This window comes from Perca flavescens, chromosome 6 (assembly GCF_004354835.1).
Source record: "Perca flavescens isolate YP-PL-M2 chromosome 6, PFLA_1.0, whole genome shotgun sequence".
In the NCBI taxonomy this organism is placed as follows: Eukaryota; Metazoa; Chordata; class Actinopteri; order Perciformes; family Percidae; genus Perca; species Perca flavescens.
In genome coordinates this window covers 10,668,182-10,693,174 of record NC_041336.1, presented here as the reverse complement: position 1 = coordinate 10,693,174, position 24,993 = coordinate 10,668,182, and the positions used below count along the sequence as shown (strand labels likewise).

The following is a 24,993-nucleotide window of genomic DNA, read 5'->3' as shown; positions in this document are numbered from 1 at the left end:
TGCGTGCCCACCTTGTTCCTTTGCCACGTTTATTGTTGCGTTTTTAATTTGCATGCAGAGGGATTTGGACAGCGCTCCAGTTGGGCTGTCTGTGGTTTCAGCTGATTCGGTAGTGAGGGAGAACACACACACACACACACACACACACACACACACACACACACACACACACACACACACACACACACACACACACACACACACACACACACACACACACACACACACACAAACCACCACACACCATCTTGTCAAAGCCAGAGAAACTGTACCCCGGCCCAACGATGGAGTAATCCAACTCAAACACTCCCAAAACCAGCAGGATTAAACCCAAAGTAGCAGAGCCAATCAAACAAAGGCACGACGTGAACTCTGTTTCAATGCCAGGAAGTCCATTTGATGAAATAAAGTACTGATAGTTTATTAGTTCACAAGTGTGAAAGTTTGTGTGGCTTTTTCTTTTTCTTTTTCGTTTTGCTGCCTTTATTTCTAGAGTTCTTCAGCTGACATTCAGCTTTTGCAGAAGGAGCGAAAGGAAGAATCACACGAACATTTGCTAAACGTTTTTTTTTTTTTTTTTTTTTTTTTTATGTGATGTACGTCAAACAGCAGTTAGCGCTGCTCCCGGCCAGCACCGTGGACAGTGGACAGTCAGCGTTTTCCATGGCAGTTTCAAGAGCTTTGTTTGTGTTTGTCTAATTGCATTGCTTCCACAGGCCAGGCAGAGGCAGCGGGGATGAAGAGAGGAGAGAGAGATGGTGAGAAATAGAAAGAGTGAGGGAGTGAGAGAAGTTAGCAATTTGACTCCTGTGTTGTCAGTAAACTGGCAGTAAAGAAAAACAAAACATGGATATCGTAAATGGCATAAAACAATGTAAAGCGTGGAATATATCTGATGTACACATATATACAGGGTTCAAAATCCACTAGCCAAATGCTGGTAAAATATGCAAGTGGCTGGTAGCGTTACTTCACTCACCAGCCAAAGAAACAATGGTCATCTATTGAGTGGCTGGTAAAATTTGAACATTCGCTTGCCATTTGGCTGGTGGACGAAAAAGTTCATTTTGAACCCTGCATATATATCAATATTATTTCCAAAGAATTACTAAACTAACAAGAATTCATGTTCAACATAACCATGCTTTTGCAAATCTGTTTCCCCCTTTATTATTTAATGTAATTTGTTGAGCCTCTCCACCGCAGCTGACAAGCACCAACTGCTCTTGATTGGATCATGGAACTTACTGCCCCTGCCGCTAAAGTGTTCCAACACAGTCCAGAAAACAAAAATCTAGGGCTCTTCAATCCAGCGTACTCTGTGTTCTGTTGAAGATCATTAAGGGCACTCTATAAATAAATAGAACAGGTAGCAGAATACACTCTCACCTTATTTCACAACAACTCGTGTTCAGTCTAGAAATTTTATCATCTCACAGATTCAACATCCAGGCCAAAAAGTACTGCAGCGACAGGAACCAGACTGGTGATAAGAAAGTCTATGACTGATGAGACGGATAACTATCACTGACAGCAAACACACAGTATTAACGGAATTGTTTTATTTTACAAAGATAAGACTTGGATTGGATGGTTAAGTCTCACACTCAGGGTCCTAAATTAACTTTTTGCCCTATCTGCCAATGGTAAACTGAAACGAAAAAAAAAAAACTAGCTTAGACATGAAAGGGGAGAGAGAGGGGGAATGACATGCAGCAAAGGGCCGCAGGTCGGATTTTTCCTTTTACGTTGATCAACTCCTTCATACGTTGCATGCCGCCACCAGTGTCAAGTCAAGTGTCAATTCAACGGGTTTAGTAGTAGTGAAGTAGGCAACCCGCCAATGGAGACTGGCTTTATTTATTGCATTCGCCAACGAAGATTTTTACTCTTTTTACATTTGTCGGGTGCTAATTTTGGACCTTGGTCACACTTCTCATCAATCATCACTACAAAAAACCACATGCAGACATTTCCAGCAAACCATGTCAGACAAGCAGATAAGCCAGCACAGAACAGCAGGCAGCAAGAGTAACTACGTGTCTGGTTAAGAAGTAAATGGTGGACTTGGATTGGCCGGGATTCTCATGTTGCTCTGTGTCTGCTGGGTGATAAAGATAAAACAAGTGTTTGCTATCATGTTAGCCGTAACAACTTAATCATTTTGTGAAATTACTTTGAACTCTGTTTGTTCGAGTTGTGAGATGCATCTTCAAATTAAATTTCTTTTTTTGTCCTGAGTCTTTCCCACAAGATATAATCTAGGGTGAAAAAAAGCCTCTCAAACACTGTTTAGACTAAGGCTGACAGTATTAGTCCATTGATAAATTGTCAATCTTCAACTATTTTGATTCATTAACAAGAAGAAAATGACAAACATTCGCTGGTTCAAGCTTCTCAAAGGTAAAAATTTACTGCTGGACGTTTGGTCCGAGAAAACAAAGAATTTAAAAAAACAACTTCTTGTGGTCAACATTTTACACTCTCTTTTTGTTTGACATTTTAGGAACAAAAAATTTGTCAAGAAAATAAATGCCAGATTAATTGATAATGAAAATAATTGCAGCCATAGACCATTGTGGGTAGAAATCACATTTGCTACACATTCAAAGAAATTTATACCAGAAACGCATGCTGATAAGGCTTTCAATTGACCTAGTGAAGTAAACCAATGCATTACAACCAACCTAAATAACTTAATAAATCACAGAGTAAGTAGTGAACTGGAAAGACAGTTTGTTTTGATGCTAAAAACATCTCTCAGTTGAAGTCACAGATGCTGCAAACAGGTTCATCGGAGCAATAAGTACTGACAGGCAAAGGATTATCTTGCTAGGTTGGCACACACCTGCGACAATATTGCACAATAATCCGATGCCTCTAGGTCATCGTTGCTTAATTATTAATTAGTTTCAAACAACAGGACTGGCAATCAAGAACCACCAGCCTTTTCTTGTTTTACAGCAGACACAGATCTGACCAGAGGCTAATGGGACTCTAAGGTCATAAGGTGCCAAATTAAAAGGGTAATAAACTCTTCAGCGGGCCATTGTATGCTCCTGGTATAAATAGCAACCGGGTGTTCTGGTAAAAATATTTTCCTCCCAACACAATAGTTGAATTCATGCGCGAGATTCACCCAGCTATGCAATGCGGTACACCGTGTATGTGAGTGCTGCAGTCACAAGCTGCCAATAAGCGCATAGGCCTGCTCTGTCAGAGAACAGCATGGTATTCACCGCCCAACCCATCCACCCATTCACCACCAAACTACCACTGCAAGCACACCCAGCATGGAAGCTCAGAGAAATGCTGATGAGCAACTGGCTCTGCTGTGAGACAGGGAATGACAGACAGACAGACAGACAGAGGGGTCTGTCACAAGGTCTGGCCAACACCTTCCCTCTAATCTCATTTGCTTGTTATCAGCCCCATCAGGCTGACCTCGGCCACTGCACACATAAATAAATAAAATAAGCCAACAGATGTCCATCAATTTGCAATTTGATTTTTTTTTAACCCTCCTTCCTCGGATTACTGCCTGACCAAAAATCATGCCTCAGTTTCAACCCCGGAAACTGACTATGGGAGTATTTTGAGCACCATTTGGACCATTTGGACAAAAAAGGCAAAAGGCCAAGATGACACATCAAATCAATGAAGAAGAAAAAAAAATCACAGATGAAGATTCGATTGTGGCCATTGTTGTGGCTGGCGGGTTAGAGGACAGGACTGTTTCGAAGGCAGCAGACAAACCTCTTCTGTGTCTGAACAAGGGAGGGAGCTAAAAGTAGGGGGAAGACAATGCATTATTGTCTTTCCTCCTCCTTGAACCTGGCAGAGGACCAACACTGGCAGACAACGCTATGCAGATAAATGCAGCCGATAACACGTTTCTCTTCCCTGAGCAAGCCAAACTGGCGGTTGCACGTGCACGTTCACCCCACAAGGTAACGTGTGCTGTGTTGTAAAAACATTAGGCCATGGTGGACGGCCATCTGCTGACGACGACGGGAGTGTTGAAACGTTCCTGATGCTAGGGCATATGTGAATCTCCCGCAACAATAAGCAATAATTGACTGCAAATTCAGGTCCAGATTTTATTTTATCTTTTTATTTTAATTTCTTTTTTTTTATATGCAAATAGAACAGCTGAGTGACTGCACGTTGGCATACTGTGAGGAAGATATCACAATGGAAATGGGGTCAGTGGCCTTATTTGAACTGCAATGGAAATTGGAAGGACAGCAACGATGTGCTTAAAAATATAGTTAAAAAAAAAACCATTGTATCCTTCTCTCAGACCAAAACATCCTATTTATGTGTCTGTTAGTGTCTTTATTCAATTTCGTATTTAATGTCTACACAGCCAGTGACAGTTGTTTGCTCAACATGCTGTGCAACAATCACTGTAAACACTGTATGTGACAGGGATAACATCAGCATTAACAACATACACATAATTTAAGTGCTGTTTGTCTCATTAGATGATGGATCAGGTGAGCAAAGGCCCAAACTCCCAAAGAAGAAAAGTCTATTTAGTCTTTTAATGGAGTGTTGAGGTGTTCTGGTGGTCTCATCATCAAGGCTGCAAGTCTAAGGAATTCATTTATGGTTCAACGTAGGATTTAACCCGTTGATTATCGTAGCACCACTGCAACACTAGATGAATAACGATGGTTATGTTGGGTATTCATTATATACCCAAAGCAATCGTGTTTATATTCTTTCACTGTCTATGTGATAGGGAGATGGTCACGGCGAAGGCCACGTTTAAACTAAAAATGACTGCTAGCAAGATCCTAACATACAAATTTGTCTAGCAAAAGAAAAAGAGAATTTCTGAGCTGTGCATTCAGTATACCCAAAGTAATCGTGTTTGCATTCATTCATTCACTGGCAGTGAATAGGTTTGCCCTGGAAATGGCTTTGCTAAATCACAAATACTAATTTATCTAGCGTTACTGAAAATAAGATTAATGAGCCTTTTTTCAACATGCTCCACGTTGTGTTTATAAGGCCCTCTCTATGTAGTCGCCATGTCCTGACGTATAGTAACGTTTTTGACCATATCCATGGAGCATTTAAAACAATTCAGAGGCATAAATCCATCTTTACTCAATCCCAATCATTCTGCGAATTCAAACTAGTGGACGTCAACACCGGTAAAGAAAAAATGAAATAAGGTATGAGGGTGTAAAGAAAAAAAAGAACATGTTTCTAAAAATATACCACTTTGTTAAGATTTAATCTAGGACTGTTCACGCAATGCGATCATAGAGTCGAGTTTATTGTTAAGCCACATTTTTATTCTCCTCTGCATCATTTTTCATAACCTCGCCATCTGAATCCAATTCACACGCTGGTCCTGAGTATTCATAAGGAGGCATACTACAAAACAGATGGATCAAACGGACATCTTTTTTGAAATGACAGATAGGCCCTGAGGATGGTTGGATTTGCGACCGCAATAATGGATGATGAAATTTCCTAGTTCTCATATGTACCAATCATGACGCTGCTTTTCTCGTAAGGAAATCGTTTGAGGATTAAAAACTGAGTCATCTTAAATCATTTGAAACATGCCTTTAAAAGATATTCTTTTTATTATTAAATCACGTTGATATGACTCTGATGTCTTGTCAGAGTGGATGCTTTCCAGATTCTGATTGCCAGATTGTGTCACTATCCTCTTTTGTGAGGATGTCAGTGGCTGAGCTTTAGGAGAGAAATTTGCCAGTCTGAATCACACATGCCAAACAATTAATCTCTATTCGAGCTACGACATGGAAAAGTCTTAGCCAAACAGTGAACATTTTCTGAAGAGGGGTCCTGACCTCTCCAGATACAATAAGCGAGTCGACAACAATAACAGACTGACAGCTAACACGACACACATTGTGGAGGCAAGGCATGACTGTGCAGGAAATGGCCCTCTCTGTGTCAGCACTTGCTCCCAGAAACAATACCAACCAGTTGTTTGAGGCTTTACGTCATGGCTGCCGAACCAATAAAGTGTGTGGGGAATTTTCGTGCAACCAAATAGAGGCAGATGGAGCATAAAGAATAACCAAAGGCAAATGACCAGTCCATGGAAAATGGAGCACATTAAACATCTGTGTGGTTATAGCAGGTTTTTTTTTTTTTAACTGCACGTTTTGTTCTTTTTCAGCAAAGTTCTTCTTCACACACAACTGCACATAGCATAGTAACAATAGTGGGAGTTCCCCGGTGCAACAGTGGTCTACTTGTGTTGGGTGCTCAGCAGGATAAGTGCTTTGCTCAAGAACGGCAGTAAAGACACGAGAGAACATTTCTAATTTGAATATCTACAAATTAGCTTTAATATATAACTGCATTTGCACTTTATCCAATTCTTTATACAGCACCTTATTTTATCATATTTTACCTTATTTAACATCTCTTCTATCTTAATGTGTGAGTATGTGAGTATGTGTTTATGAGACAGAACATTTTGTTGTATGTAAACATGCAATGGCAATAAAGGCATTCATTCATTCATTCATACGAACGTAACAAAAATCCCTTTAAATATCAGTCCATATCACATTTAGTGAAATGGTTCTCTCTTTGTCCACTAAAGCACTTCAGATTGTTTATGAGTACAAAATGGCGGAAAATTGAGTACATGTGCCTCTTTGTATCAAATATTAGTATTGCTGAAACTGCACCGTAATCTAGTTTAGCCTGGTGGTGGGCTGATATTTGGGTGCCAGCACTGTCTGCACAGCTACACTGAATGTTCAAACACTGTTCTCCCACCACAAATGTACCTCTTGTTTATAATCTTTTCTGTTCAATACTGCTAAAGCAGATGGAAGATGAATGCACAGAAGACAACAAACACACTGAAGATGAGCTTGAGATAAACAACAACGGCAGCAACGTTACAAACACAGAAAGCACCTACATGCAGTCCGATTCCATCAATTACAAGAGCTTGATTGAGATTTAATTCAAAGCTGGGGTTTAATTGCTAATATCAAAGCATAATTAAGGTGATAAATCATGACTGATCTTATTGAATTAGGAATTGAAATAGCAAAGAACCTGCAAATTGTCTGTCAGCTAAATAAGTGTTCTTAATTGGCCTACAAGTTTGCTTCAGATACTAATGAAACTGAACAAATTTTCACCCCCAAAAAGTGTCCTGAAATAGAAGTCTTCATATGCAGTTGTTTATTCAGCGCTATGGCTGTGTGTCCTGTTCAACTTGGAAATTAATCTTCAACTTAAAATAGAGTATTTATACAAGTGGCAAAAAAGTAAACAGAAAATCTCAAATGTCTCTCTGTACGTGGCTGAAAAGGCAACTTATACATCCTCCTTCAGGCTCAACTTATATTTGTATATTTTCAAAAATAGTGACTGAAGAATATGATGTAGACAGAGTGATGAGGATGGAGAATCGGTTACCCTCAGAGAGAGAGAGAGAGAGAGAGAGAGAGAGAGAGAGAGAGAGAAAAGATAAGGATGGAAAAAGGAGATGGTGAAAGATGGGGTGAGATCAAATAATGCCAGCAAAACCAAGTGCACACAAGCACCAGCATGAGCACATGGATAGGTCCTAATGTCTCCCCATGCAATTCCCCCACACTCACAGTCACACACACTCCTGTATGCACACACACACTCACACACTCTCACACACTCTCTCTCGCTCTCTCAGACTGCATCTGCCGGAGCTAGTGGCTGTAGTTAAATTGAAATATTTCCCGGCGTGTGTCAGAAGCATGCAGAATGATAATTATGACAGATCTGATTAGGCGGGCCGAGTCGGGCGGCTCCGGGCTGCAGGTGCGACCTTGTGCATTCCTGAGTGTGTAAATAAAATTAATTACAAGCGTAGGGGGCGCGCAGCGCGTGACATCAGCGCGCACAAGGGGGACTCCCACGGGGGGCACCCTAATGGAATATTTTCCCAGAGTCTAATAATACAGTTGGTATTGACTTGAGGTAATTAGGGGGATCATTAAAGCGTTTTTCCCGGCGTATTTGCCTGCCTGATCAGATTAGTGAGAATGGGCCTCAGAACAAGCCCTGTGTGGTCTGTCAGGAGAAGTGGAAACAGTGGGAGAGGGTTAGCTAGTGAGCATTTGCAGGAAAGCAAGAGCTCGCAAAATACTGTGCCTGTCACAAGGACAAGGGTAGCATTTGCTAACAAGCAGGAAAAGGTTATGGACTAGTACGGTTTGGCTTGTGGCTAATAGGTTGAGCACTGGTTATGCCTTAAGAGTATTTAATAGAGAGAGGGCTATGGAACTATTAGCAAAGTGCTAGCTCAGTTTACTAGTAAACTGGCTAACACCTGCTCCACAGTGGAAAACATTTGTCTTATAATAATGCATTTGAGGTGATGTTGAAGAGACAATTTGGAGTCCTGACAGTGGGGGCAGATTCTTAGTTTGGACTGCACTGAGGAGGCAGGCGAGGAGGAGGGAGTGGGCTGTGCAATTGGAGACAGATGGGGTGAGAGGTGGCATGTAAGGCGTAAGTGAGAGAGATAGTGGGAGAGACACAAAGTGCTCTGGGCATGCTCAGTGAGACCCCCGGCTCCTGCTAAGATGGGGAGTGTTCGATGAAACAGGCAGTGGAGAGAAAACAGGCTGGTGGGAATTCCACTGTCCATTAAACAATAAGAGAAAGGCTCATTTCAGAGGGAGGGGAAGACTTACCGTTTGCAAGATAATTCATTCGCTAAATTAATTATTCAGACAGCTGGGTCTCCAGTTCAAGAAATTGTGTCTTTAATAATAGAGAGGATCTGGCCTAGCCTGTTTCCCATGGCAACCTAATAACCAAGCAGGCACATGAGATAAATAAATAAATCAATTAATAAACAGTCACGGCCCTTTTAGATCCCTAGGGGTTGTGATATGCTTGCTCTGATCCGCCTAATTTGAGGGAGAGAGGGGTGTGGAGAACTGTAAGTCCACAGACAAAAAAGAAGACGTTGTGATGCCTGCCCTGCCATCGCACAGAAAGTACAACTTTTCTGCAGCAAAATTTCACTCTGCCGCTCCAACACATAGCCCCTAGCAGTTCCTGATATTAAAAAGTATCTGATGAACGTCTTCACTGTATCAATTTTATTATCCTAGGATGTCATTCAATGCCATTTGTATACAACTCTTCATGCAAAACATGACTTCTAACACGCTGACCCCCAAGTGGCTTCTCAGTAACAGACAAACCTCTGAACGGTCACAATCCAGAAACAGACACCCAAAAGGTCAGCCATCTGCCCCTCTTGTTAAGCAGCCATTGGATGGAGCAGAATGATAGAAGTGGTGTGTGTAATACGTGTGGTTGTGTGTGTGTGTGTGTGTGTGTGTGTGTGTGTGTGTGTGTGTGTGTGTGTGTGTGTGTGTGTGTCTGTGTGTGTCGTTGGCCTGGTCTGGTTGGATGGGTCATGTGCTAAATATCGGAGATGAGACTGAAGAGAAGCGTTCAAGTCTCCATAAAACATGTACGACCACTAAGCGGATTCCACCCGTAACAGGAAATTAGTCATTTTCCAAACATGAAGAAGGCAGTTCCAGTTATCCTGTCACCCTCCCTTCCTACTCATATCAGTGTCCCCACCCGCCCCCACCCACCTCCACCCACCTCTCCAGACCAACAAGGCACTCCCCCCCCCCCCACCCAACCCCACCATCACCCCCCTCCCTACCCCCCTCCACTCCAGGGACTGCCGTGCCAGGCGAGTGCGGGGGTGACAGATGGCATACACCAACCTCCCCCTCGCTCTCCCCCCTACTGCACCAGCCCCCCTGCCCAGCCCCCCCGGTGGCACAGCGGCGGACCAGATCAGTGCCATTCTGTCTCATTAGAGCCTGGGTAATTAGCGTAGCCTCTTCCAGGGGAGAATGAGCGAGTGAGAGAGAGAGAAAGCGAGATGGGGAGAGGGTGGTGACTGCGTTCTGTACACTTCTGGTCATTGAGGAGTCGGAGGGCTTTGAGCCCCGTGGTGAGCAGGGCTCCCAGGGTGCTTGTTTTATGACAGAAGGGACTCTGATTCCATCCGTTGCACAATTCCTCTCAGGAAGTGTCAGAGATGTTTAGACATAAAAATCGTGTCAAAGGAATGGCCCCAGCCCGCTCCCGCCCCACCCTCAGCTAACCTCCCATCGCTCAACTGAACATTAGCCGCCCTCTCTGCCAGGCTAGCCAACACACCAAGCCTCCCCTGTTAATGTGAATGAAAACAAAGCATAGTAGCTTGCTAGATAGCGCTCTAGCCCTACTGAGCCAGTTAATAATGTTGACATCAACTCCAGGCTATCCAAATCATAGCTTGCACCTCCGCCGGCTAAAACAAAATGGGCCGTTTGGCGAACGTAGCTACTTCTGGCAGTGTCATCGCTGGATTTGAAGCAGTAACACACAGTTGTTTTCTCCAAGTCTGACATCTCCTGAAGCTAAATGGAGAGGGAGCATTCTTGGAGCATTCGATCAGTTTGAGTCATTGAGGAATGGATCATGAATAATGATTCTGATTTTATCAAAGACTAAATGTAATATATGTCCTAATAAATCAGAATTGCTGCATGGCTTACTTACTTAAAAAATGTACGCCCAAACTTGAAAACGTGAAATGTCGACAATTAATCTGATAAAGTAATATGGCTTGGGTTAGATTCAATGCTCTATAGTTACCTCTCTGAATTTGTGGCAGTAAAAGAGTGATTGAAATGCAACATTGAATATGTGTGAGAAAGGGGGGGCAGTTAAGGGGTGGCAGAGGCCTGCTGTGGTTACGAGCCCTAAGAGAGGACGGGATGGCAGCATTCCAGGAACCCCCACAAACACACACCAACAGACACAAACACACACATTCAAATGTGCCTGCACACCAACCCATATTTGACGCACAGAAAAGCACACACACAAACACATATCTAAATGCAGTATACACACACACGCACACACACCTAAGCATACACTCAGTGGCGCATGCAGCAATCAATAAACTCCTGTTTACTGCTTTTCTACCCAGGGGAACACAACTTCAACTCCACATCTCATTTCTCTCAGATCTCCATTGCTTTTGTCCTTCCCTTGTCAGCTGCATCATCTGTCTCTGTGTGAATGAGGCACATATCTACACTACACGGTGCACACATATCCCCACACACACACACACACACACATATCTACGGGACTGGTACCAACTGATCCTGGTCACCTGATCCTGTGCTTGCGTAAGCATGCTGGGAAATCCTAAGCTGAGCTGAAGGGGTTGAACTGAACTGCACACCAAGCTGACAGGACGGTGCCAGGCTCAGTGATGAGGCCTCTTCCCCACCCTCCCCCCACCATTATTTCCCTGGACCCCATATGGGCATCCTGCCAGTCCAGCCCATCCTCCATCCTCATCACCAAACACATCCACACTGCACGCCCAACCTCAGTTGCCAGCCGTCTCTGCTGATATGGTACTCTACCAAAAGGCTTGGATAGTGTGGTTTTCTTCCTGCAAGGCTGCAAACCTCTCTGGACTTAAGCTGCCGTTTACAACATGTCATTTAAAAATACATTTTGCCATTCTTTCTGGCTGACTGATTCACACTATAGTAAGCTCATGAACAATTAACACTGACATACTCAACACCCAGTAGCCCAGCCTTACCTCACATGAAGTAATCATTTCTTTAGTTCCAGCAGTGGCACCACCATGCTTTTTTCCCCTTCTTCGGACTAAGCAGAAAAGAGTAGCTAACTGGAGCAGCGACTTAATATTCTGGATGTTTAGTTTTTTTTCCTGTCTGTGACATTTAATATTAGACCTTAAGCACTTTAAAACCAGCCTCACCTCACCTATCTGAGACCATTATAGTGTGAAATGTTATGGATAGTAGTACGACTAGGGCTGAGCAATATATCGATGTTATATTGATATCATGATATGAGATATCGTGTTGTCTTTTCCTGGTTTTAAAGGCTGCACTACAGTAAAGTGATGTCATTTTCTCAACTTACCAGACTAGCTGTTCTATTGTTTGCCTTTAACCACTTGATCATTATATTCACATTGTTGATGATTATTCACCTAAAATCTAATTGTGAAAATATTTTGTTAAAGCACCAATAGTCAACCCTACAATACTGTCGCAGGTATTTGATCAATAATATCGTGATAGCTGATTTCCTCCATATCGCCCAGCTCTATCTACGACTGCATCAAACATTGCATTTTTCATTACTGATTAATCTACAGATGATTTTCTCCATTAGTTAGTTGGTTGATTACATGTCCAAACCCAAACACATTCAATTTACAATAGTATAAAACAGCAAATGAGAAACAATAAGAACAGCTGCAAATACCCACATTTTAGAAGATGGGACCAGCACATGTTGGCATTTTTGCTTGTAAAGTGTCTCAAATGATGGATAAATTAGATAAATAGTTTTTAATTGATTTTCCGTCCATTAACTAATCAATTAATTGACTAGTATCTAACGCAGCTCTACTGCTGTCAAAATAATATAACATGGAAATGTTATTAAAATCCTGTGGCTTATGTACATATGTAGGGGAATAGACAAAAGACATTTCCACCCATATTGTTGGACAGACGCACGTTCTGGGAAGTAAAAATTACAATTGAATTATCTGCCCACAGCGTAAAACTTAATAGGTAAAACTACAACCTCTTCCCACTTTAAGGATTTTAGATGGGTTTTTTTGTGGAATCAGCAACTGAAAACTGGGTGCTGGTCTCTGATTTTTTTTTTTTTAGGGTTCAGGGGTCCTGATGAGGAGGAGCGGCCTGGCCTGGCGCTGCTGGTAGCTGTGGCAATGCAGGCTGGGTAGTAAGGGGGGAGACCAGCTGCCCGGGGAGCGCCCATTACGAGATGGAGCCAGAGATAAGTGCTCTCCCAGGCCCCCTTTCACAGGCATAATTAGCACACTTCTTATCTGCTGCTCAATTCACATTCACACCCGCCTGCCATGAATGGAACGTGAAAGAGAGGCAGAAATCGGGGGAACGAGAGAGGTAGAGGGGCAAGACAGAAAGATGGGAGTGAGGTGGAGAAGGCACGGCGGAAACCTGTTCCCAGACAAACCTTCATTTGACAGAGACATGTGCGAGTTAATACTGCGACCGCCTCGCTCTCCCCCTTTCTCTTTCTCTATCCTTCCAAGAAGTCTTTGAACTCCTTAACAAAAACAGTGGTTTGTGCATCAAACTGCAATTTGGTAAAACAAAGCTATCTGGGGGTATAATCATCCTAATCAGCAAGAAAAAAATAAAGCCTTTGCAGATATTTCTAGATTATTCCGCCCTTGGTGATCTATTTCTCCCCCCCATCGTCTTCATCAAGCGCAATTGTGGAAATCTTCCCAACTCCTCCGACAGACACGTGAAAACCTTTAATAATAACTCCTTAGTGCTACATTTTTTAAATTGGTTTTAATATAGAGTTAAATTGGTGGTGTGTTTTCTCTTTTATCCCCCCTGTTCCCAACACACACAAGCTTGTATTGCGTGAGCGCCCTGCTCTCTGGGAGAAGATAACAGGGGCCCCATGGTCTTACTGAGTGGAGCTAATATAAACAGGTTTGTTTGGTGTTGAAACAGTGTCGACTGCTAAACTCCAAACCTACAATAAAGAGGACATGTGTCATTATGTCCATAAACCACAGCAGTGATGCACTGACTTTCTACTTCTTTGCCTTTACCTGTATAAATATGTTGATGTTGCATGAATCTAGTATTAAATATTTCTATGATCTTTTTGATGCTGTTTTCTGTATAGACGGATGTGTGTGTGTGTGTGTGTGTGTGTGTGGTATTTAGAGGTAAAGTGCACCAGATGCTTCTCAGGTCAAGGATTGGCTTATTTCAACAGAAGTGTCTCAAAACCTTGTGTCAAATAGGTGTATGTGGAATAATTTATGTATGCAGGTTTAGAATTACATTTTTGGGATTTATGGCACATGAATACTGCTGTTAGAGCTACTTTAGAAAGCTAGATCTCATGAAATAATCAACAGCATTTACACATGATGTTGCTTTTTTTTTTTACTTAGGTAAAAGACACAATGATAAGATTTTGACAGACTACACTATTTGGATACTGAATAAAGACCATTTTTCAATGGTGACAAAAAAGCTCTTCGTATTTTGTAATTGAAGCTTGAAAGTGGTCAATTAAGTTTCCTGGTAAAAGACAATGACTGGGACTCTACTAACAGCAAAGTCTTTGTTTCATTCAGTGAGGTGTTCAGTGTGTGTGTGTGTGTGTGTGTGTGTGTGTGTGTGTGTGTGTGTGTGTGTGTCTGTACCTGGCTCTTGGAGGCGGCCACCTTTGCGAACAGGGCTTGGGAAACTTTGGCCCTCTTCATCTCCTGCTGGATCTCGTCGTAGATGGTGGAGTTGATGTTGAGGATGCAGCTCTCTGTTTTGCCGTTCCACTCGCTGGGCAGAGGCGACGGTTTTACCTGGTCAAAAGAGTAAGGGCAACGGAAATGATGAAAATCCTGCAAAAAAAAAAAAAATCATACATATGTTCCATTTAAAACCTTAATAATTCTCTTTTGTATTTGATTTGGTTGTGTGTATGTCCTGGGTCACTGTACTGTTCCTGATGATTATTTGTTTTAATATCATCAGAGTCATGTGCGACAAATACTGTGTATCTGTACGTGTTGTGTAACTGAGTAACACGATTTCCCTTTATTTTTTCAGACATTCTGATAGCAAATTAGACTAAAAAAAAAATCACACACAGAAGCAAAAGCTCTATTTGACCTAGTTAATCAGCATTAGGTGTAATTAAAATCTTAAGCTTTGTAATAGTGTAAAATAGGGTGCAATTAGACATTCTTTCAAACTAAATCTGATCAAAAATATGAATATTAGCCATGCACTTGAAAAATAAATTCACATGCTGGTACTATTAATGTTTCCTGCTTCAAAGCCATGTAAATACTGAACTAGCAATGAATTGCATGTTGGGAGATAACAAGCCTCAGAGTGTGCATTGTCTATGAGAATGTGTGCATTCAGATTGGTGAAGGCAGAGAGGTGAGGCGTGTGGAGTTATTTGCTCACAGGGGAAATGCCCACGGGGGTTCGGGGGTTCCAGTCCTCGGGCCTTACGCTGTTACAGTCTTCCCTCCGCGGCTGCAGTCGGGAATACAACACAACCGTTATTTGTTCAGGCTCACATGATGAGAAATTAACAGTAATCTGGCTAAACACAAGTGGGCATGGGCCGGTAACCGGTTTCAAGGTATACTGCGTTTTGAAAAAGTCACAGTTTCAAAACCACTCAAATATTTCCGACATACCATTTCCTAAGGTGTGAGCTGTCCTTTTAGGAGTCTTCAAGGACAGAAAGTACACTTTAGAAAACCCACTCTCTGCCAGTGTGCAGTGTGTTAAAAAATGAAATACATTGTGTTCGATGTCTTTTTTGTTTTTTTTACCCAGACATTTCAAAAAGAATACATTTTAAAGCTGTAATTGCGATACCGCAATACCGTGAAACCGTGATATTTTTGCTGAAGGTTATCATACAGTCAGAATCGTATACCGGCCCATGCCTAATCACAAGCATACACACCTATCTCTTCTCTCTCTCACACACACACACACACACACACACACACACACACACTGGAGTGTAGATTTACACCCACACACAGCTCCAGCGTTACTTTGCTAAAAAACACTTGGACGTGTTGTTCTTACATCAAGCTGGTGATTAAAAAATAAATGCAAGTCAAGTGAAATCAAATCATCTTCATTCAGCGGCTTGTTGCATCTTGACGAAAATCCTTTGACAAGGTAACAAGTATCCTAATAAAAGCATTACCCACGAACCATTAGCATATGAATCATTTCATACGAGCCCTTTTGAAAGGAGACAAATCGGCAGGGTTGGGTACGAGTACAAGTGCGTGGCATTCAAACAAACCACAATAACACCAACAGCTACAACTAACTCATGACACAGTCTGTGATCCAAAAACATATGTATTTAAATATTTGTCTAGACAACTCATACAAGCTCCTTTATGTGTTAAAGACAATCACATGATCCTAAAATTTGTGGTGAAACTGGAACGTCGGGAGAATATCTGGGCCTTTCATCCTGTTTTACGACAGCTCGACATGGGCTCGTCAGTCTGAGCGGTAGGTTACCATGTCGAGCTAATTGTTAAGGCTGGGACGTGCACAAACTGGCTTTGGGGGAGTTGAGCCGACCCATCAGCACACATGAGAGAAACATACCTCTGCATCTGTTTTTATGAGGCCAATAAAAAACCCTCCTCTGTCTCTGGCTCAATTGCCACCCTGGCTGATTTATGTGCTTAGATTCACACCGCATTGCTCTATAGGAGAGGCTGGCAGATGGCCAGGTGTATGAGGGTGCAAACGTGTGTGTGTGTGTGCGTGTGAGAATCATGTTGTGTAGGAACAGGTCTACATGATAAATGTTGATAGGGCTTGAGTCATACAGGTGAAGCATATTAGGCCTCGGGATATTCTATAGATGTGTCAAAAGTATTCCAAGTGATCTGAACCAGAGGCTTTGAGTTTTGGGTCATGTTTGAAATAGTTAATATGCTATGTGCTGTAGTAGTCATTGTGTGTTGTTCAGGTTGCAGATCTCATTCTGCATTGTTACGCATCTCTATAGCTCTGTAAGCTGGTCTCAGACATGCTAAATGTCCCTCTGTACATTCATTCAGTAAGCAAGTGGCTCGTTGATCTCTGATTCACCTGACGGGACTAATGAAAATCTAAAAAAAGAATAGTCATAGTTCCAAATGGTGTCTCTGCATCTGATATTTTAATAAAATCATTAACAGTGGGTTATTCAAGCCAAACAAAACCTTCTTTTGCAAAGGTCCAGCTCTCTTACTCTGACTCTCTGTCCTGCACTAACACAGCCTCTGATTGTAAAGATGACCCGTGAACTGCAAAGTGGCCCTGCATAGGTTCAGCACCGCCGCTTCAGAATGCGACTCTTTTCTTTTTAGTTTTGCAAAGACAGCAACTGACATCATGCTGAGCAGTTTCGGGGTGGAGGCTTCATCTTGAAAATGGGTGGGCCTGTGCTTCTGTCTTTCTTTTTCTTAATAAAAGCTAAATCTTCACCGGGGACAGGACAGAGGAGGCCTTTGTCTGCCCCTCTCGCCTCCCAGATGCAGCTGACCGCACTTCAAATAGGCTTAAGTGGTAGAAAGTCGCCACATACCTTTCAAGTGAGGGACACTGATTTGCGGTGGTTTTTGGAACTGGGACTGACTAAACGATGTTTGATCTTTCACGGAACTTGTCATCATTGAGTGAGCTTTATTTTTTTTTTAAATGGGAGGGCTGTTAATGCTGCCTAATGCATGGTAAAAGGTCAAAATTAGCACAAAAATTATCCATCATTTGTGCACCATTCTCACCTGTGCGGTGAGGGCGGGGATGATGCAGAACTCATTTACATGCAGGGAGAATGTAAAGTATGTTCTCTAGTGCGCACATTGACAGAAACGAATGGGCTTTTATTTATTCCATGTTTTTACGGACAGGAAAAAAAAAAGCAGAAAGAGTTACAATGGAGGAGAATGTGAGGCATGTATAAAGAAACACATTGTGCTGGGGAGGTGCTTGTATCCATACTTGCTGTCATCACGTGTAAACAGAGTGAGCTAACGAGTGCAGTGCATGAGTGTGTTTGTACACTAGAAATTTGTCTTTTTTTACACTCTAATAAACTAAATAAGTAACAATTTGTTTAAACTCTTGTAGCGCTTGTGAAACCTGGCAGACTTCAAGAGGTTTGTTACGCGCCTGGAGAACGTGACACCACCACAAACACAGCCATTACATTCCAGCTTCTTGAAAACACTCATACCTGCTGTCACACCTGCATACCTGCAAACACATGCACAACCCTAACAATAATAGCCTTGAGCTAACCAGTTCACAGGATCAGATCTACTATCACATACATTTTTTTTTTTTTTTTTTTTTTTATGATAACTGAATGCAGACTTTGTCATCTCTCTTTTTGTTGCATGCTTTCTAAACTATGGCTGCACTTGTGTTCCTTCTCCAGTATAGAGATTTGCAATTTGTTGATCCCTTTTCAGCCTTTTGGAACTCTTATTTCACAAAATTCTGACTTGGTGCCACAAATATCTTCAATGGGCGGAGCCAACGACAACATTTTTCAGTGTGCAAGTTAAGCTAGCTGGCCAACTTGAAAGGTATTTGATGGGCCCAGTTGGGTAACAAGGTTTGCACTCGAGGATTTTTGTTCCCGAGACTTGGATTTGGTTTTCCTTCGTCGATACATAAGAGTCTCACCACAGCGGATGTGCATCTTTTGAGAAATATAATTAGACATCTGGGCTACATGGAGACTGTGAGAATTGTGATTGGTCGTCTTGGGCTGCTTTGTGTTTTCACCACGTTTCCGCCACATAAAGGAGAATACTGAACAAATGCTTATTTTTTTTCCCTTTTCAATAACGTCAGACAAATGTGTTTTCAGTGATGTCAAAAAGCATCTCCACTTCTTCCCTCCATGATCGTCGTTATCTTTTGGAAAGTGAATAAAATAATCTAGGATTACTTTAGGTGCATTATACATGCACAACACCTCGTTACAATGCATGACACATTTACGGCGTTGCAGTGGTGCTACAACAATTGACCGCTCAAACCATAAATCAGATCCTATGCTGTACAGCAGCACCACCAGCAAACCTTGATGGAGTATAAATCTGCCTTTATCCCCTTGACTTTAAATTCGAATGCCCTTGTGAATTCAAAAATCTTAGCGCATTAAGGTTTATTCCAATTTGTTTAATATGTTTCTGTCTGTAGAGCAGAAGAAATGTTTGTAAAACTAAAACTCCAGTCTACTAATGAGGTCCTACTGAGCTCCATTCAAGACACTAAGTTATCTCCAATGCAAACGCCACAGGAAAACATGCACAGGAAGGAATAAAATCTCTGGTACCTGTACAGGTCGGCTGGGTGGAGTGCTGATGAGTGGGGGGGCGCCCATGGCCGATGCTGCCGTGAGGCTGCGCTCCCTCTCATCCTGATAGATGCGATCGCGCTCAGCTTCCGGCAGCTGCAGGAAGTTCTGCATGGCGCGGAGGTTGACCAGCAGCGACTGGGACGCTGTTTTCGGGTCTTCCTCCTTGCGTAAAATCTCGGACAGCAGGCCCTGCATGATGGGGTGGGTGGGAAACAGTTGGGTGGTGGGGGTCAGGGGGGCAAGCGAGAAGGAAAAGAATCACATTAGAGGACTCTTAAATAAGTCACTAAAGGAGAGCCATGAGCGTAAATGAAGACTCTAAGGACAATAGAAATGTGACACTCTTATACCCACTTAAACTGTTAACAAATACTGCCTTTTAGGGACTCTATTTAGACCACAGTTTTTACTCCACACAGTGTTTTCCTGTGTATCTACTTGTATCTACTGCTACTTTTCTTTTCCCTTGATTACAACTGTGCCTCCACTTTTCTCAGACTCAGCTTTCCCTACAGCCACTCTCTACCTTCCATTATTCTTGTTGTAAAATCACATGATCAAACTGCTCATCCTCTTGCATATTCACTCGACTCTTTACAGAGCTTTTGGCTTGAAGTAAAAAAAATAAATAAAAAAAAGATACAATTCTGCTCTGTCAGTTCGTAGCACTTCATCAATCTCGGATGACAAAACTACTGTATGTAATTGAAACTATTGTGTGGCATTTGAACCTGTAACGCTTTATTGTGTGTCATTTTGCAGATCTTGGACATATTCTTAGAGCCGTATGTGGCTTTCGATAGGAGCAGCAGCTACTCGCCTGAAATGTGAAAGTCTTGTACGGGCAATCAGTGTATCCTCTGTTTACTTTTCAATAGCGCTCAATTCCATCATTATGAGACGGCAATGACTCCATTATCAGAGATGTGTGATTGGGCCTTTTCATCAGCTCTTGGCCACACACTGTGCAAACCATCGCTCCGCTTCTCTCACTATCAATAGGTGTGATTTGGTAATAAAACAAGGTGATGGGGAAAACATGCTCATGCTTTTATTTTTATTTTTTTATTTTAAAGCATGCAAGTCCTCTCGGGAAATGAGTAGAGCTAAAGAAAATGTGATTGGTGTTTGTCTGGCTATTAAAATGTATGTGTCACGTTTAAATCGGTAGGTCTGTGGTATTCAGACAAGTATGAGCAGATACTCACATGAAATCTGACTCAAGAGTGACGTTCTTACGGCGAAGTGGACTGTGCACTTAATGTACACAAGTATTCAGGGGATAGATTAGCGGCATATATAATTTATGTTTGTAGTGTGTATGTGTATGTGTGTGTGTGTGTGTGTGTGTGTGTGTGTTTGTCTGCATTCTTCAGTGTGTGCATGCTTATCATTCTTTGCCATCGACCCTTTCTGTCTATCTCTTTGGTCAATCAGTTTCCTCTCCAAAAATACAGAAAAAGCCTTGGTTCCTCCCCTCAGTCTCTGATCCACCTCCTGAATCGACAGCAGCCCCTTCATGTCACTACTCAACACCCCCCTCCCTTCTCCTTTTATTAACACGGAGTCGTGCAAGAAAAAAAAAAACAAAAAAAAAAAACACTCGGCTAATAAATAATCCTCCAAAGGCAAACTCTCCAACGGCACATTGGGCTAATTCCTCATATCAGCCACAGATAAGACTGTGTCTGTGTGGGAGCTTGAAAATCTGCACGAAAACACCACTGTCTGACTCTCTCACACACACACACACACACACACACACACACACACACACACACACACACACACACACACACACACGCAAACGCATTTTGGGGGTTGCTGTACGTTCTTATTCTAATACATCCTTATCAGTTTCTGTTTGTTTCCTTTTTCATACACAGCGACTTCAAAGCAAATGGAGTTGTAATGAGGTTTGCTGTCACCTCCTTCCACCCTCCATCTAATACAGACGGTACGTCTTAAGACGTTATCGCTGCCTTCTGTGTGTGCGCGTGTGGGGAGGTGTGTAAGGCCTCTGACTATGAAGTGAAACCACATATTTTGGCAGGAAGAGCACGCACGCCATGACTGAGCCTGGGTCTCTCACATGGCAGGCTACCAGTTGTGTTGAAGTACAGTAGAGGTGCTGGATTGTTCTGGAGTGAGAATTATGAATGAGATATAGACTGTGGAAATAAACCAAATCAAACCCCAGGCCTTTCTTAGTATTTCTTAGTAAAAAAAAAAGGGTCCCATAATAAGTGTTTTATGACTTTCTTATTGTGATGTGTGTATTTCCTTTTCAAATGGGTTGTTGGTGTGGAATCTTTGACAGTGAGGGATACACTAAGTGTTATGTGCAGTTTGATTTCAAAAGTGGGATTGTTGAAACATTTAAGATGACATTTTTGGATGGACTTTTTAGTTACAGCCTGTAACTTTAGTGGTGCTACTTAATGTTTTTAAAAAGGTACTGTTTGTACTCCAAACGGACAGACTGGAGCATAAAATTAAATAAAAATGAATTAAAAGTGATTTGACCTAGAAAAAATTGACCTATATCATTATTATTATGATTATTATGATTATAATTATCATAATTACTATAGCAGAAAGTAGCAGGAAGGAGAATGAGGCTTTGGACTTTTTCGGATATTTTTAGTAATGACAATGATTGGATATTTCTGTTGTTGTTGTTGTTGTTTTAAAGTAAGAGAAGACCCTGTTATTCAAGCCCATCTGTCTTCCCTCCTCACCTGGGTTCTGTTGAAGGCCACGCGGGCGAAGACTGCCTGGGAGATGCCCGCCCGCTTCAGCTCGTCCCTCACCCACTGGTAAATCTCGACGGACACCTCTGTGTTTGATGCCACCTGTGGCTCCATGGGCTTGGAGTGGGAGTTGCGGTTGACAGGTGGGTGGTTGAGGTACTGCTGGGACAGGGACTGCTGCGCCAGCAGCCGGTTCACTGCGTACTGCTGGTTGAGGATCTGTGCCATCACAAGCTGCTGGTTGACCAGCTGGGGGCTGATGGGCGTGGACACCAGGCCCGGGTGGTGCAGGCTGGGAAGCTGGGGCTGCCGGCCACCGGTCTGGCCACCGTGCGTCGGTGGAGCGTGGGGCAGCGGTGGCACCGGCGAGGAAGGAGTCTGCTCGGCTGTGCTGCCGGGAATAGGCTGCTGCTGCTGGGAGAAGCCCAGGTGGTTGTGGTTGTGGTTGTGGCTGTGGCTGTGGCTGTGATTAGAGCCGGGTGGAGAGAGGTCGGACAGGCCATCCATCTCTGCTGGAAGGAGAAAAACGAGCAAAGAGAGGGCAGAAGTGGAGGGCAAAAGAGACAGAGGCAGAGATGGGGAAAAAGACAGGGTCAGTTATAGTTTCAAAGTCTCCCTCAAACACCACAAAGAAAACACAGGAATGAACAATGTAGAAGAGAGGAAAAAACCTTAACTACAAGTGCTGGACAATCCGAAAAAGTGAAAACTTAATCTCAACATTGTGAACAGTTTGATCAGTATAATGTCACCGTAGCCATAGTCTAAACCAATCTGCTCTGCAGTGAATCTTAATTCCCGTTTACTTTCATGGCCCATGGAAAGGAAAACATTTTTGCAGTCCACCAACCCAAAACCAGTAACAAAAATATACAGGAGTTTAGTGTCTTTTCCCTAACCAGTACCCTTCGCAGGCCTCTTCCTCCCTGATTGGGTATGACACAGCTGATCAGCCAATGACAGGTTAAAAAAAAGGGAAAAGATCGAAACGCAGATAAAAGAGCATCATTGTGTTTGACCTGTGTCTTCCACAAGCCATGCCTTCGAAATTAAGCTCAAACGTCTGTGGCCTCATCATGTGAAAAATAAATCTTGGGAGACACAGTAGAGTGTGTGTATGTGTAGGTACAGGATTAATGTGTGTGTGTGTGTGTGTGTTCTCTCTTTGCATCCTTAATTCCAAAATAAGGAACACAAGCTAGCCAATATGACATTTTTAGGTGAGGATGGTCTAAATGTAAGGAGCAGTGAATGGAGACAGAGGGAGTACATCGGTGGATAGAGTGTGTACCCTTGTCTGGGTGTACTAAAACCGACAGTACTTTAACTATCTGTGAGATAAAAAAAAAATAATAATAATCTATGTGCCGTCATTTAATGGCGTTTTGGAGATTTTTGTGGCATCTCTTGCTTTGGGAATCTTTAAGTCCATAATGGCTGCTCGGGAATATTTTAAGTGATGTGCTTAGAGGATGAAAACAATGATTTAACATTCAAAGTACTACCCACAGCGAAGTGAATGAGCAGCTGAATGTTTTTAGGTTTCCGCCTCTCGTTAAGGAATTCACATATGCTGAGGTTTTCTGTGTGCACTGTGCCGAGTGAGTGAGTGAGTGAGGGGGCAGCGTTTAAGTATTCATACGGATGGCAACATTAACACCTTAGAAGTGTGCTGCGGCCTCCACATCCCACAGAAAAGCAACGTATGAGATTGTGAAAAGCGTAAATTGCCGTTATGGGGAGGAGGGCGGGGGGTGGAGGGGGAGAATTCAAGAAGCTGAATTTTTAAGCAGATAAAAGATTAAGTGCATGGATGTTTTCCAAAAATACCCACAATAATCGTGTGTTTTAGCTGCCTGTTTCTTAACTGTCAGCAAGCACAAAACACCCGGCCAAGACGGGTCTATTGAGCGTTTGTCAAAAACAAATGATGTGGAGGAAAAAAAAACAAAAACAAAAAAAATCTTGGTAATAATCACATCTCTTCCCATAATCCCTGGCATTCCCTGGCTCTGATGGTATGGCGTGTCTATTCACTCATATGTGAATGTGTGTGTGTGTGTGTGTGTGTGTGTGTGTGTGTGTGTGTGTGTGTGCGCATATGCTTGCTCGCACAGATTGCTGGGGGGCATGCTCACAACACACAAACACACAGGCACACAGAGGCATTTCCATGCAAATTGAAAAGAGAAAGGGTGACAGAAGAGCATGGCAGGCCCTGGGAGAAAAAGGCTGCCACAGAAGCAGCAGTCCTCGTGTGGAATCCTGCCACAAAAGAGCCCGGATTAAACACACAATGGGAATGGGATGTGGGCTGAGGGAGGGAGGGAAGGTGTGTGTGTGTGTGCGTGAGAGACAGAGAGAGAGAGAGAGACAAGAGAGAGAGAGAGAGAGAGAGAGAGAGAGAGACATACAGTACAAAGTGACCCAACTCTCTTTCTCTGTGTTGGCTTCCCTGCACTTGCGTTTCCACCTCAAAAGAAGAGACACCACATTCGCTGGCGGCCGGTAACGCCACTTCAACTGGCAGAGCAGCGGAGTAGCTTGCCAGTACCTATGACCAGGTACTTATTCCCCTTGACTTCAGGCTGAAACTGCTTGCTAAATGCGGTGTGGTGAAGTAAATGCAGAGTCACATTTGACGCCACTGCCAAAGCACAAAGGGATGACCGTGCCACTCTCTCTTCCAGCCTTCAAACTTGGCATTTCACCAGGACTTTTCTCTCCCTGCCATTTGTGGCCATGTTCAGCAGGCAGCAGCCCGTCATGAATATTGAGGTTGGGGGAGTTGCTGTGGAGCGTGTGGTGGGCACCTGAGGCTTGTGTGCCAAGGTTTTTTTGTCTGAGGTTTGGCTAAGATGGTACATGGGTGCTAGAGTTTGTGTGAATACGTGCAGGCACATCTTGAGATGTTATCGCTGCTTCTGTGGCGTCTATGTCAGTGGTTTTGTTCTTATCAGGACTTGATGTCTCCAAAGAGTGACACACAAAAAAAAACTTTAAAATGACTGAATGTTTAGCAGTTTAAGCTTCTTTAATGTCAAAAGGTTTTAGTATTTTAATGTATTGTAGCTGAAATGGGACGTTACGTGATATAGTGTGGCCATGGTGTTGGTGTCATTTTAAAAGTTTATAGGATACAGGTTAAGATGAGAAGCGTGAAATGGAAGGATTGTTTCCAAATTCCAAATAGAGTATGAGCAAAGAAAGT

At 42.7% G+C, this 24,993-nt stretch overlaps 1 protein-coding gene across 1 annotated transcript in view; it reads right to left on the bottom strand.

Moving 5' to 3' along the window:
* Positions 1-24,993, bottom strand: part of satb1b (SATB homeobox 1b) — a 48,140-nt gene that overhangs the window by 4,625 nt on the left and 18,522 nt on the right. The window contains exons 8-11 of the mRNA XM_028579878.1: positions 21,771-22,294; positions 19,006-19,218; positions 15,087-15,158; positions 14,318-14,512 (exon numbers count right to left, since the gene is read on the bottom strand). Coding sequence (XP_028435679.1) covers positions 14,318-14,512; positions 15,087-15,158; positions 19,006-19,218; positions 21,771-22,294 — 1,004 coding nt within the window. The remainder of the gene's footprint in view (positions 1-14,317; positions 14,513-15,086; positions 15,159-19,005; positions 19,219-21,770; positions 22,295-24,993) is intronic.